The sequence below is a fragment of the Erythrolamprus reginae genome, chromosome 5 (assembly GCF_031021105.1).
Source record: "Erythrolamprus reginae isolate rEryReg1 chromosome 5, rEryReg1.hap1, whole genome shotgun sequence".
NCBI classification, from domain to species: Eukaryota; Metazoa; Chordata; class Lepidosauria; order Squamata; family Dipsadidae; genus Erythrolamprus; species Erythrolamprus reginae.
Genome location: NC_091954.1, coordinates 114,431,472 through 114,443,905, shown reverse-complemented (window position 1 = coordinate 114,443,905; position 12,434 = coordinate 114,431,472). Strand labels below are relative to the sequence as shown.

At 44.5% G+C, this 12,434-nt stretch overlaps 1 protein-coding gene across 4 annotated transcripts in view; it reads right to left on the bottom strand.

Annotated features, from left to right (window-relative positions):
- Positions 1–4,873: 4,873 nt before the first annotated feature.
- The window catches only part of EIF4E2 (eukaryotic translation initiation factor 4E family member 2), a 48,165-nt gene continuing 40,604 nt past the window's right edge, over positions 4,874–12,434 (bottom strand). For all 4 annotated transcript variants that reach the window (XM_070753789.1, XM_070753788.1, XM_070753786.1 and 1 more), the window contains one exon: positions 4,874–5,271. In XM_070753789.1, coding sequence (XP_070609890.1) covers positions 5,232–5,271 — 40 coding nt within the window. In that variant the 3' untranslated portion in view covers positions 4,874–5,231. The remainder of the gene's footprint in view (positions 5,272–12,434) is intronic.

The following is a 12,434-nucleotide window of genomic DNA, read 5'->3' as shown; positions in this document are numbered from 1 at the left end:
TCCCTTCTAGCTCTGATGATGTCACCTGGTTGGGTTATTAGAACATCTGGAAAAACAACCACAACCAGAGAACACCAAAAACTTCACAGTTTTCGTCCTCTCCCTCCTCCTCCTCCTTTTCTTCTCCCATTCCTCCTCTTCCCTTCTAGCTCTGATGATGTTACCTAGTTGAGTTATTAGAACGTCAGCAAAAATAACAACAACAATCAGAGATCACCAACAACCTCACAGTTTTCTTCCTCTCCCTCCTCCTCCTCCTCCCATTCCTCCTCCATCTTTCTAGCTCTGATGATGTTACCTAGTTGGGTTATTAGAAGGTCTGCAACCCCCCCCCCAACATCCATAGAGCAACAACGACCCCCACAGTCCTCCTCTTCCTCCTCCACTCCACAAACTCCACTAACCCTGCTGATGTCACCTGGTTGGGTCGTGAAACCTCTACGAGAAAACCACGCAGCTCAGACAGCAGCCTCCCCCAATGCGAGACTTGACATTTAAAACAAAACCATTTTTCATTCCTTTTTTCTTTTTTCAAGGGAAATTAAAATGCAGCCGGCCCGAAGTCTCCAAGGGCTCAGAGAGACGAACGCTCCTCTTCCTTATACCAGGCTCAGCGGGAGCAGCATGACTCGTGTTGAGCATGGGATGAGTCGCTTCGCCGGAGCAGCCGCCGCAAACTTGTCCCGGGCCCAGCTGGGCTCGGGAGCGAGACTAAAGCCTGAAGTGCCATCATTTGCAAAACAATTAATGCAACAGTGGCGGGTAGGAAAGCACAGCTGGCAGCATCAGGCGGCTTTTACACGGGTATTTTGTCAGGCTTACAGCACCGGAGTGCTATTATTATAAGCGGAACGCAAATCTCACCATAGCCGATATTGGAGACAGCGGGGGTCGCGCATTTAGCGGAATAATAAATGTTGAAATGCTGCAGTGGTGCAGAGCAAGGGGGGGGGAATAGAAACACCCCCATCACCGACTGCATCAGGATGCAGTGAAGAGCACAGGAGGCTGTTGCAGACCATTGCAGAGTAGCAGAGTTGGAAGGGACCTTGAAGGTCTTCTAGTCCAACCCCCTGCTTGGTGAGAGACCCTACACTATTTCAGACAAATGGTTATTGTTATCATTAATTATTGTTATTATTATTGTCAATACAACACAGCAAACAAGATCACTACGCTGGGTTTTGTATTTCATCATCAGTCGAGCGCTTCCCAAGCACCTAGGACTGCATAATAATAATAATAATAATAATAATAATAATAATAATAATAATAATAATAATAATAATAATAATAATAATAATAATAAGTCAATACAACACAACAAATGAGATCACTACGCTGGATTTCGTGTTTCAGCACCAGTCAGGTGCTTCCCAAGCACCTAGGACTGCATGATGTAGCAATGAATTATGTGTGCTGATCCCAATAAAGCGGCCTTTTGCAATTGACAGGTGGAGATTTTGTCAATTCCGATGGTCTTCTTCTTCTTCTTCTTCTTCTTCTTCTTCTTCTTCTTCTTCTTCTTCTTCCTTCCTTCCTTCCTTCCTTCCTTCCTTCCTTCGCCTTCTTCTTGTGGTTCCACTAGTTAATTGTTCTAACCGTCAGGAAATTTCTCCTTAGTTCTAAGTTGCTTCTCTCTTGATTAATTTCCACCCATTGCTTCTTGTTCTACCCTCAGGTGCTTTGGAGAATAGTTTGACTCCCTTTTCTTTGTGGCAACTCCTGAGATACTGGAACACTGCTATAACAATAACAACAACAACAACAACAACAACAACAACAACAACAGAATTGGAAGGGGCTTGGAGGTCTCCTAGTCCAACCCCCTACTTGGGCAGGAAACCCTACACTACTTCAGACAAATGGTTATCCAACATCTGCTTAAACACTTCCAGTGTTGGAGCATTCACAACATCGGGTGGCATGCCGTTCCACTGGTTAATTGTTCTAACTGTCAGGAACTTTATCCTTAGTTCTAGGTTGCTTCTCTCCTTGTTTAGTTTCCACCCATTGCTTCTTGTCCTACCCTCAGGTGCTTTGAAAAATAACTTCTGTCCCTCTTCTTTGTGGCAACCCCTGAGATATTGGAACACTGCTATAATAATAATAACAGAGTTGGAAGGGACCTTAGAGGTCTTCTAGTCTGGCCCCCTGTTTGGGCAGGAGACCCTACACTACTTCAGACAGATGGTTAACAAACATCTTAAAAAATTCCAGTGTTAAATCCAATAAATAAATAAATTTTGGGTTCAACTGTACATTAAGGACTCCCTGGACACACAAACAATGCTTGCTTAGCATTATCCTTGTATGGCTTCACTGGCCTTATGTTAAGTATATTTTGGTCGCCTAGTGTCCCAATCAATGGATGCTAAAGCGATCCACAGCTGATCCAGAGATCCAAAACTGAGTGATGTTTGCACACCGCAATGAACGAGCTTGGGATGCCGTGTCAAGGCAGCCGCAGGACGTTTAATATACAAATGATGAAAAAAAAAAACCCTCTGGTTTTTATCTCCCTCATTAATTTACTCAGCTACTCGGGGTTCGTGAGAAGATTTCACCACAAAGAGCAGAGCTGCCCTTGAAGCAGAGGGAAGTCTCGGGGTGGCTAAGGCGATGGTCCTTTGATTCCCAAGTGTCGGGGCTGCGGGACGCGACGGGTGCCGGGATCAAAGCCGCTTCCGAGACTTTTCTGCAACTTTATTTCAGAGAGGGCTGTGAGACTCAAGTTGGCTTTGAATTTGGTTGCTTGTGTTAGAGAGCAGGAGGGAGGGAAGGTGGTTCAGTGGTGAACATCTTTCCTTTCCTTTCCTTTCTCTCCTTCTCCCTCTTTTTCTCCCTTACCCAGTAATCATAATTTTACAATACCATTCCTCCATCTTCTAAATGGGCTCTTTCTTTTTCTTCCTTCCTTCCTTTCCTTTTTTATCTTTCTTTCTATCTCCGTTTCTTTCTCTTACCCAGTAATCATCTTACAATACCATTCCTCTGTCTTCCAAATGGGCTTTCTTTTTCTTTCCTTCATTCCTTCCTTCTCCCTTTCTCTCTTACCCAGTAATCATCTTACAATACCATTCCTCTGTCTTCCAAATGGGCTTTCTTTTTCTTTCCTTCATTCCTTCCTTCTCCCTTTCTCTCTTACCCAGTAATCATCTTACAATACCATTCCTCTGTCTTCCAAATGGGCTTTCTTTTTCTTTCCTTCCTTCCTTCCTTCTCCCTTTCTCTTACCCAGTAATCATCTTAAAATACCATCCCTCTGTCTTCTAAATGGTCTTTCTTTTCTTTCTTTCTCTTTCCTTCCTTCCTTCCTTTACCTTTCTGTTCTGCCTCTTTCTTTCTCTTACCCAGTAATCATAATCTTACAATACCATTCCTCTATCTTCTAAAAGGGCCTGCTTCCTTCCTTCCCCCCTCTCCTTTCCTTCCTCTCCCCTCCTTTCCTTCCTTCCTTCCCACAAGAATGATCAAGGAAATGGAGCCCCTCTCTTATGAAACCAGGTTGCAACGCTTTGGTCTCTTCAGCCTTGAAAGGCAGCGTTTCAGGGGTGACTTGATCGAAGTGTATAAAATCACGCATGGGATAGAAAAGGTGGATAGAGAAAAAATATTTCCTCTATCCTACAATACTAGGACGAGGGGGCCCTCCCTAAAGCTCATAGGTGAGAAAGTGAGGACAAATAAAGGGAAATATTTCTTCATCCAGAGGGTCGTTGATTGATGGGATTCACAGGTCGTGACAGCTGTCAGCCTTGATAGCTTCAAGGCAGGATTACAGATTCATGATGCCACGTGTATCGGTGGTTATTGAAACAGATGTCCGTGTGCCGCCTCTATGTTGCTGGAGGCAGACAGGATTCCCTTAAGTACCATTTGTTGGAGGTCAAGGGAAAGGGAGGGTTTTGCCTTCTCTTTCTGCTCAAGATCCCCATGGACAATTGGGGGGCCACTGTGTGACACAGAATGCTGGATTAATGGGCTTTGGCCTCATTCAGCATGGCTCTTCTTATGTGCTTATGTTCTTATTGTGCCCCCTTGTCCTTGTGTTCACTTTCCTATTAAATACACTTCCTTCAGGAACCTTATTTAACCCTTTCACATGTTGAAATGTTTCAATCATGCCCCCCCTTTCCCTTCTGTCCTTCAGACTCTACAGGTTGAGTTCATGAAGTCTTTCCTGTTTTGTGCTTCAGACCTTCCGCCATTTTTGTCGCCCATCTTTGGACCTGTTCAAACCCACATTCATAGAAACATAGAAACATAGAAGACTGACGGCAGAAAAAGACCTCATGGTCCATCTAGTCTGCCCTTATACTATTTCCTGTATTTTATCTTACAATGGATATACCGTATGTTTATCCCAGGCATGTTTAAATTCAGTTACTGTGGATTTACCAACCACGTCTTCTGGAAGTTTGTTCCAAGGATCTACTACTCTTTCAATGAAATAATATTTTCTCATGTTGCTTTTGATCTTTCCCCCAACTAACTTCAGATTGTGTCCCCTTGTTCTTGTGTTCACTTTCCTATTAAAAACACTTCCCTCCTGGACCTTATTTAACCCTTTAATATATTTAAATGTTTCGCTCGTGTCCCCCCTTTTCCTTCTGTCCTCCAGACTATACAGATTGAGTTCATGAAGTCTTTCCTGATACGTTTTATGCTTAAGACCTTCCACCATTCTTGTAGCCCCTCTTTGGACCCATTCAATTTTGTCAATATCTTTTTGTAGGTGAGGTCTCCAGAACTGTGCTGCATATCCACAAAGGGGATTCCCGTGTGAGCCCGGCCAGCTTTCTACACCAGATTCCCACCCCTCCCATTTGGCAAACGAGACACGAGGAGGAGGAGGAAGACAATGACCAACTAGGAGCCTAATGGTTTATTGGCAGAGGCAGGGGTGCCAATTCTCCGACGGCCTCTGCCGTAGCAGAGACCCTCATAATACTGGAAACCTTCCGGGCAGACGTGGGCCCTTAGCCAGAGCAGCTGCCCAGAAAGAAGCCCGGTGGGAAGGGCCCCAAGGAACGCTGAGGACGGTTTTCCCTGCTCGGCCAGCTGCCTGAAGGTCAGTCTTTGACACAGGTGTAAAGGCCACCTTGGGGGGACGAGGGTCCAGGCCGTCCTGCCAGCTTTGACTGCAGGGCGTCGAGATCTCCCCTGCCTCCGTCTCCAGGCAGGACCGAGGAGGGGGCCGGTTGGGGGTTGCATCCTCTACTTCCTTGTCACAAGGCGATCTTGGTGTTTCGGAAGCTGGAGTTATCCCTGCAACAGAGAGGAGGAAAACAGACCGTCAGGCTTCCCGCTAAGAGGTAGTAGCTGCACAGTTTGTGAGCGCCAGGCAACAAATGAGCTAAGCTTATTTATTCCCTCGCAGGAGCAGCAAAATACCATATTTTTCGGAGTATAAGATGCAGCTTCCCGCCTAAAAGGGGCTGAAAAATTGGGTGCGTCTTATACTCCGAATGTGGCTTTTAATTTAAAAAAAAAAAAAAGCTTCCCCCCTCCAGCCCTAACAGAGTGCTAATAATCTTCTCAGCTTGCAGGGGTTTTTCATTGCTAGTCTCTCCGAAGATTTTTCCCAGCTCTAAGTCTTTGCAGGCTTGTTTTCATTGCTACTCCCTCCAAAAAAGTATTTTCAGCCCTGACAAGATGCTAACTATTTTCCTGGCTTGCAGGATTTTTTTCATTGCTACTCCGAAGAAGTTTTTTTTCCAGCCCTAAGTCTTTGCAGGTTTCTTTTCACTGCCACTCTCTCCAAAAAAGTTTTTTCCCAGCCCAACAAGGTGCTAATGATCTTCTGGGCTTGCAGGATTTTTTTCATAGCTACTCCAAAGAAGTGGGGTTTTTTCCAGCCCTAAGGTCTTTGCAGGCTTACTTTCGTTGCTACTCCCTCCGAAGATGGTTTTTTTTAGCCCTAAGCAGGGGATAAAATGATGTGCTGAAGCTGACCAGATTAAGGATGCTAGCCAGATGATTACCTGGTAGATAGATTTCCCTCTCCACCCCCTCCCTATTTCCCTCCTCCAAAACTAAGGTGCGCCTTATACTCCGAAAAATACGGTACTTTCTGGAACCCCTTAGGCCCCATTGGTGATGGACGCCTGTCAAGGGTTTGCTACATGCTGGCAAGCAGCTCTCTTTCTCCTCGGAGCCTGAGGGTGCATGAATGCAGCTAACAGCACATTAAGGGGCAGGGAAAGGGCCCCAGCCAGACGGTTGGTTAAGATTTGATGGCATAACTGCATAATAAAGAGGGTCCCAGCGCAAAAGGAGATGGAGTGTCAAACTGGGTTCTGACTATGCGAAGGGGAAAAAGAGGCAGCCCAACTCTTCCCCAATTTGGATGCTCTCCAAAACCTTGCAGAGCATTTATTTTATATATTTTGTCCAATACACAATGAGGGTTTTAGTGGGTATATATCTATATACACATAGTAAAATACATGACAAAGGTTATAGAGGAGCTACGCATAGTAAAATATATCAAAGAAAGAATAGAAAAGAAGGTATAGGAATAGAACATATCAATGAAAGAATAGAAGAAGAGATGTAGGAATAGAAGAAAGGTATAGGAGATATAGGAGAGCAATAGGACAGGGGACGGAAGGCACTCTAGTGCACTTGTACTCGCCCCTTACTGTCCTCTTAGGAATCTGGAGAGGTCAACCGTAGATAATCTAAGGGTAAAGTGTTGGGGGTTTGGGGATGACACTATGGAGTCCGGTAATGAGTTCCACGCTTCGACAACTCGGTTACTGAAGTCATATTTTTTACAGTCAAGTTTGGAGCGGTTAATATTAAGTTTAAATCTGTTGTGTGCTCTTGTGTTGTTGTGGTTGAAGCTGAAGTAATCACCGACAGACAGGACGTTGCAGCATATGATCTTGTGGGCAATACTTAGATCTTGTTTAAGGCGTCTTAGTTCTAAACTTTCTAGGCCCAGGATTGAAAGTCTAGTCTCGTAGGGTATTCTGTTGCGAGTGGAGGAGTGAAGGGCTCTTCTGGTGAAGTATCTTTGGACATTTTCAAGGGTGTTAATGTCTGAGATGCGATATGGGTTCCAAACAGATGAGCTGTATTCGAGGATGGGTCTGACAAAAGTTTTGTAAGCTCTGGTAAGTAGTGTGAGATTGGCAGAGCAGAAGCATCATCTCTCTTGTGGTTCTGCTGGCTGGAGGAATTGGAGGGAGGGGGGTGACGGTGGTCTTAAGACAGGGGTCCCCAACCTGTGGCCCGTGGCCCCCACTAATAGGCCGTGACGGGTTTGCAACAGGGCTGCAGAAATGGCTGGCAAGAGAGAGTGAGAGCGCATGCATGCCCATCCTCATTTGTTTGAGAAGCGGGCGAGTGTGGGTGGGCCATCCAAGTGAACGGTGCACGCGGTGTTTGAGTAAATGGAGTTCCATGCATGTCTGTTCTTGGCCACATGTAACCTTTTCCCCCCAGTCCGCAAAGCCAGAAGTGTGTGGGGAATTCTGGGATAAGAATTCTGCCTCATGTATCCCAGCGTCCGGTTAGGTCCCTCAGAGTCGGCCTTCTCCAGCTTTATGAAGCGGCACACAAAGTCTAAGTGCTATTATAGTTTTATGTATGGTATGTGTGTGTTGCATGGTTTTTAAATGTTTTTTAATATTAGATTTCTTTACATTGTAACAGTTATTATTGTTGTGAGTTGCCCCGAGTCTTCGGAGGGGGCGGCATACAAATCTAATAAATTATTTATTTATTTATTTATTTATTTATTTATTATCATTATCATCATCATTATTATTACATAGTACATACGGTTATTTGGGATTGCCATGTTAAACTGCCCTATTGTAGTTTATTATATTTACAGTTGTAATATCACTTTAAGGTTTTTGGCTGGTTAGCCATAAGAGGGCGCCAGTACTCCCTCCTGACGATGCTGCTGCATTGCTCATTCACCTTTTGCCTTTACCTTGAGGGGGGAGTGTATTTTGCTTAGTGCTTGCTATGTGCGGTTTGTAGATTATTTCTGCTTTCTGTATATATGTAAATAATACTTATTCAGCATACTAAGTCTGTGTCATTATTGGCTGTATCACACATCCACACTCTTCCTTAATGTCTGCTTAGCGTATGACGAAGGTCTCGCAGCCTAGCTATATTGAGACATACCAACAATTATTTATTTATTCAATTTATTTATTCAATTTTTATTTATTTCAATTATTATTATTATTATTATTATTATTATTATTATTATTATTATTATTGCTATTAAAAGGACAAAATGAAACAAGAGTGACAAAAAATTAAAATTATTTTTAAAAATTATTTCCAATAGTTTAATTTGAATTGTTGAATTGTGTTCTGCTGTGAGCTGTCCAGGAGTGAATTGTCGCATTCTGTTTGCCTTCAAAGACAACAGATTTTATGGAATATTTGGAGAGAAACAATTTTTTTTTTCTTCCCAAAAAAGAGGTAAGGCTGGAGTCCATCTCTAGTCCAGCCCAGCGGTGTGATTGCTAGAAAAATAAAAAAAGAGGCGCAAGATACATTTGCAACCAAACATTTCACTCATCCGTAGTCTATCAAGGTGATTTGAGTACCTGTTTTAATTGTTGCGCAATGCCAACAAAGCTTGTTACTGATGGAAGGTAATAAAAGCGACACCTGGTCGGGTTTCTCTTCCTGGACTGCTGGGGGAGGCTAGCTCTTTTATTGTGGGGGCTGTGTGTGTGTGTTGTTGTTGTTGTTGTTCCAGGCACATGCACACCTCCCCACCTTCTCGCTTTTGTCAGCTGAGTTGCTTGCTCCTGCAATCTACGGTTGGGAGATTATTTATTTATTTGTTTGTTTGTTTGTTTATTGATTGGATTTGTATGCCGCCCCTCTCCAGAGACTCGGGGCAGCTAACAGCAATAATAAGACAGCGTACAATAATAATCCAATAATAAAAACTATTAAAAAACTATTAATATAAAAAACCAAACATAAATACAGACATACCATGCATAAAATTGTAAAGGCCTAAGGGGAAAGAGTATCTCAATTCCCCCATACCTGGCGGCAGAGGTGGGTTTTAAGTAGCTTACGAAAGGCAAGGAGGGTGGGGGCAATTCTAATCTCTGGATGGAGTTGGTTCCAGAGGGCCGGGGCCACCACAGAGAAGGCTCTTCCCCAGGGTCCCGCCAAGCGGCATTGTTTAGTTGACGGGACCCGTCAACTAGAAATATAGAAGATTGACGGCAGAAAAAGACCTCATGGTCCATCTAGTCTGCCCTTATACTATTTCCTGTATTTTATCTTAGGATGGATCTATGTTTATCCCAGGCATGTTTAAATTCAATTCCTGTGGATTTACCAACCACGTTTGCTAGAAGTTTGTTCCGAGCATCTACTACTCTTTCCGTCAAATCATATTTTCTCACGTTGCTCCTGATCTTTTCCCCAACCAACCTGATATTGTGCCCCCTTCTTCTTGTGTTCACTTTCCTATTAAAAACACTTCCCTCCTGAATTTTATTCAACCCTATTTAACTTATTTAACTTCAAAGCTAACTTGGGGAATTTGCTCCTGGAGATCAAAGGGATGAGCCGGGCCCCATCTCGCCCTCCGACACGAGGCAGCACCTTCCCACGGGCAGCACATTCACAACAACAGCAACAACATTGAAATAAATAAAACATGAAATAAATAAATAAATAAAATGACACAAAACCAAAAGGAGCCTATAGCAGCCACCGGGTTTATTTATACTGCTCAAAAAAAAGGGGGGGGAATACAGTGGTCCCTCGATTTTCGCGGGTTCGAACTTTGCGAAATGTCTATACCACGGTTTTTCAAAAATATTAATTAAAAAACACTTTGCGGGTTTTTCCCCTATACCACGGTTTTTCCCACCCGATGACATCATACCCCATCGCCAAACTTTCATCTGCCTTTAATAAATATTTTTTAATAAACTTTAATAAATAAACATGGCGAGTAATAATCTAAATGGTTGCTAAGGGAAGGGGAAATGGTAATTTAGGGGTTGAAAGTGTTAAGGGAAGGCTTGTGACACTGTTCATAGCCAAAAATGGTGTATTTACTTCCGCAGCTCTATTTCGCGGAAATTCGACTTTCGCGGGCGGCCTCAGAACGCATCCTCTGCAAAAATCGAGGGAACACTGTACTTAAACAACACAATATAACTCCAAGTAAGTTAAACTTCTGTGAAATCAAACTGTCCACTTAGGAAGCAACACTGGTTGACAATCAATTTCACCTGCTGTTGTGCACATTCAACTTTGTACAGAACAAAGTATTCAGTGAGAATATTTCATTCATTCAGATCTAGGATGGGTTCTTTGAGTGTTTCCTTAATTTTTTTGAGCAGTGTATTTAATTTGACTTATGTGCCGCCTACTCCTACAGGGTTTGTCCTGACTAATTTCGTTTTGGGGCCTAGTCGTTTAATAGCAATACAGTGATACCTCGTCTTACGAACTTAATTGGTTCCGGGACGAGGTTCTTAAGGTGAAAAGTTTGTAAGATGAAACAATGTTTCCCATAGGAATCAATGGAAAAGCGCTTAATGCGTGCAAGCCCAAAACTCACCCCTTTTGCCAGCCGAAGTGCCCGTTTTTGCACTGCTGGGATTCCCCTGAGGCTCCCCTTTACGAGAAACCCCACCTCCGGACTTCCATGTTTTTGCGATGCTGCGATTTCACTGAGACTCCCCTTGCTGGGAAACCCCACCTCTGGACTTCCGTTGCCAGCGAAGCTCCCGTCTTTGCACTGCTGGGATTCCCCTGCTGGAATTCCTCTGCAGCATCGCAAAAACACGGAAGTCCGGAGGTGGTGTTTCCCATGGAAGGGAGCCTCAGGGGAATCCCAGCAGTGCAAAAACGGGTGCTTCGCTGGCAACAGAAGTCCGGCGGCGGGGCCTCCCAGTGGCGGCGACTTGGGTTTGTACGGTGAAAATAGTTTGGAAGAAGAGGCAAAAAAATCTTAAACCCCGGGTTTGTATCTCTAAAAGTTTGTATGATGAGGGGTTTGTAAGACGAGGTATCACTGTAGCACACTTACATGCCGCTTCACAGTGCTTTAAAGCCCTCTCTAAGTGGTTTATGGAGTTAATTTATTACATTTATAAGCCGCCCAACTCCTTTCGGACTCTGAATCCGGAATCACCATATTGCCTCCATGCTGGCTGGGGAATTCTGGAAGTTGAAGTCCAGATACCTTCAAGTTGCCAAGGTTGGGAAACACTGTTCTACAGTCTAAGCATAACTCTTATTCTACAGAATAATAGAATTGGAAGGGGCCTTGGAGGTCTTCTAGCCAACCCCGCTGCTCAAGCAGGAGACTGTATATCATTCCAGACAAGTGCTTGTCCAGTCTCTTTTTAAAAGGCCTCCATTGATGGAGCACCCACAACTTCTGGTGGCAAGCAGTTCCACTGATGAATTGTTCTAATTTTCAGGAAATTCCTGTTTAGTTCCAGGTTGCTTCTCTTCTTGGTTAGTTTTCATCCGTTACTTCTCGTCCTGCCTTCTGGTGCTTTGGACAACAGGTTGACTCCCCTGTGGCAGCCTTGCAATTTTCCAAAGCTGGGGAAAAGGAACATACTTGTCCATCACCCCTCCGACCAAAACTGTCAATTCTGACTGAATATAAACTGCCCTATGACGGCCTTATGTTTCCTAGGCCGGTGCAACAATGCAGGCTGTTAACCAAAGACATACACACACACACAAAACCCACGTTTCCTGACACCTCCAAGGCTTGGCACAACCTGGGCCAATGCATCACTTTTGCAAGCTGCACACGAATCCGTTAATAGAGATGAGGTTTTTTGATTGGGAAGGAGGAGGGGGGAAAAGCCAATTGCTACCAGTCACGGCTTGCTTTAAATCTGCTTTGCTAATGACACCCACCATAAACATAAAAATGGGCTCGGGCTGTGTGCCGCCAAAGTGCTTTCTGATAAATCTCAGGGAATGGGTCTAATGGGGCAGCCGCTGGGGCTATTTTTCTTGCTGATGGGAAAAAGCAACGGGGGGGGGGGGGGTCCAGTCTGCCTGCTTAGCAAAGTTAGGCAAATGGGAAGGGGAGGCCCTCGAGAGGGTCTCTGCTGGACCACTCATGGCCATCGGAGGCGGGCGAGGTGGAATGTCTCTCCTTAGTTAGTCTCGATTTTTGCAAGGTGCTCTACATGGGGCTACCCTTGAAGAGTGTTCGGAGACTACAAATAGTCCAGAATGCAGGCGCGAGAGCTGTCATGGAGATGCCTCGGTACACCCATATATTGGTTATGACCTATAGAGCCCTTCAAGGCACCGGACCAGGGTATCTCCGGGACCGCCTTCTGCCGCACGAATCCCAGAGACCGATTAGGTCCCACAAAGTTGGCCTTCTCCGGGTCCCGTCGACTAAACAATGTCGTCTGGCGGGTCCCAGGGGAAGAGCC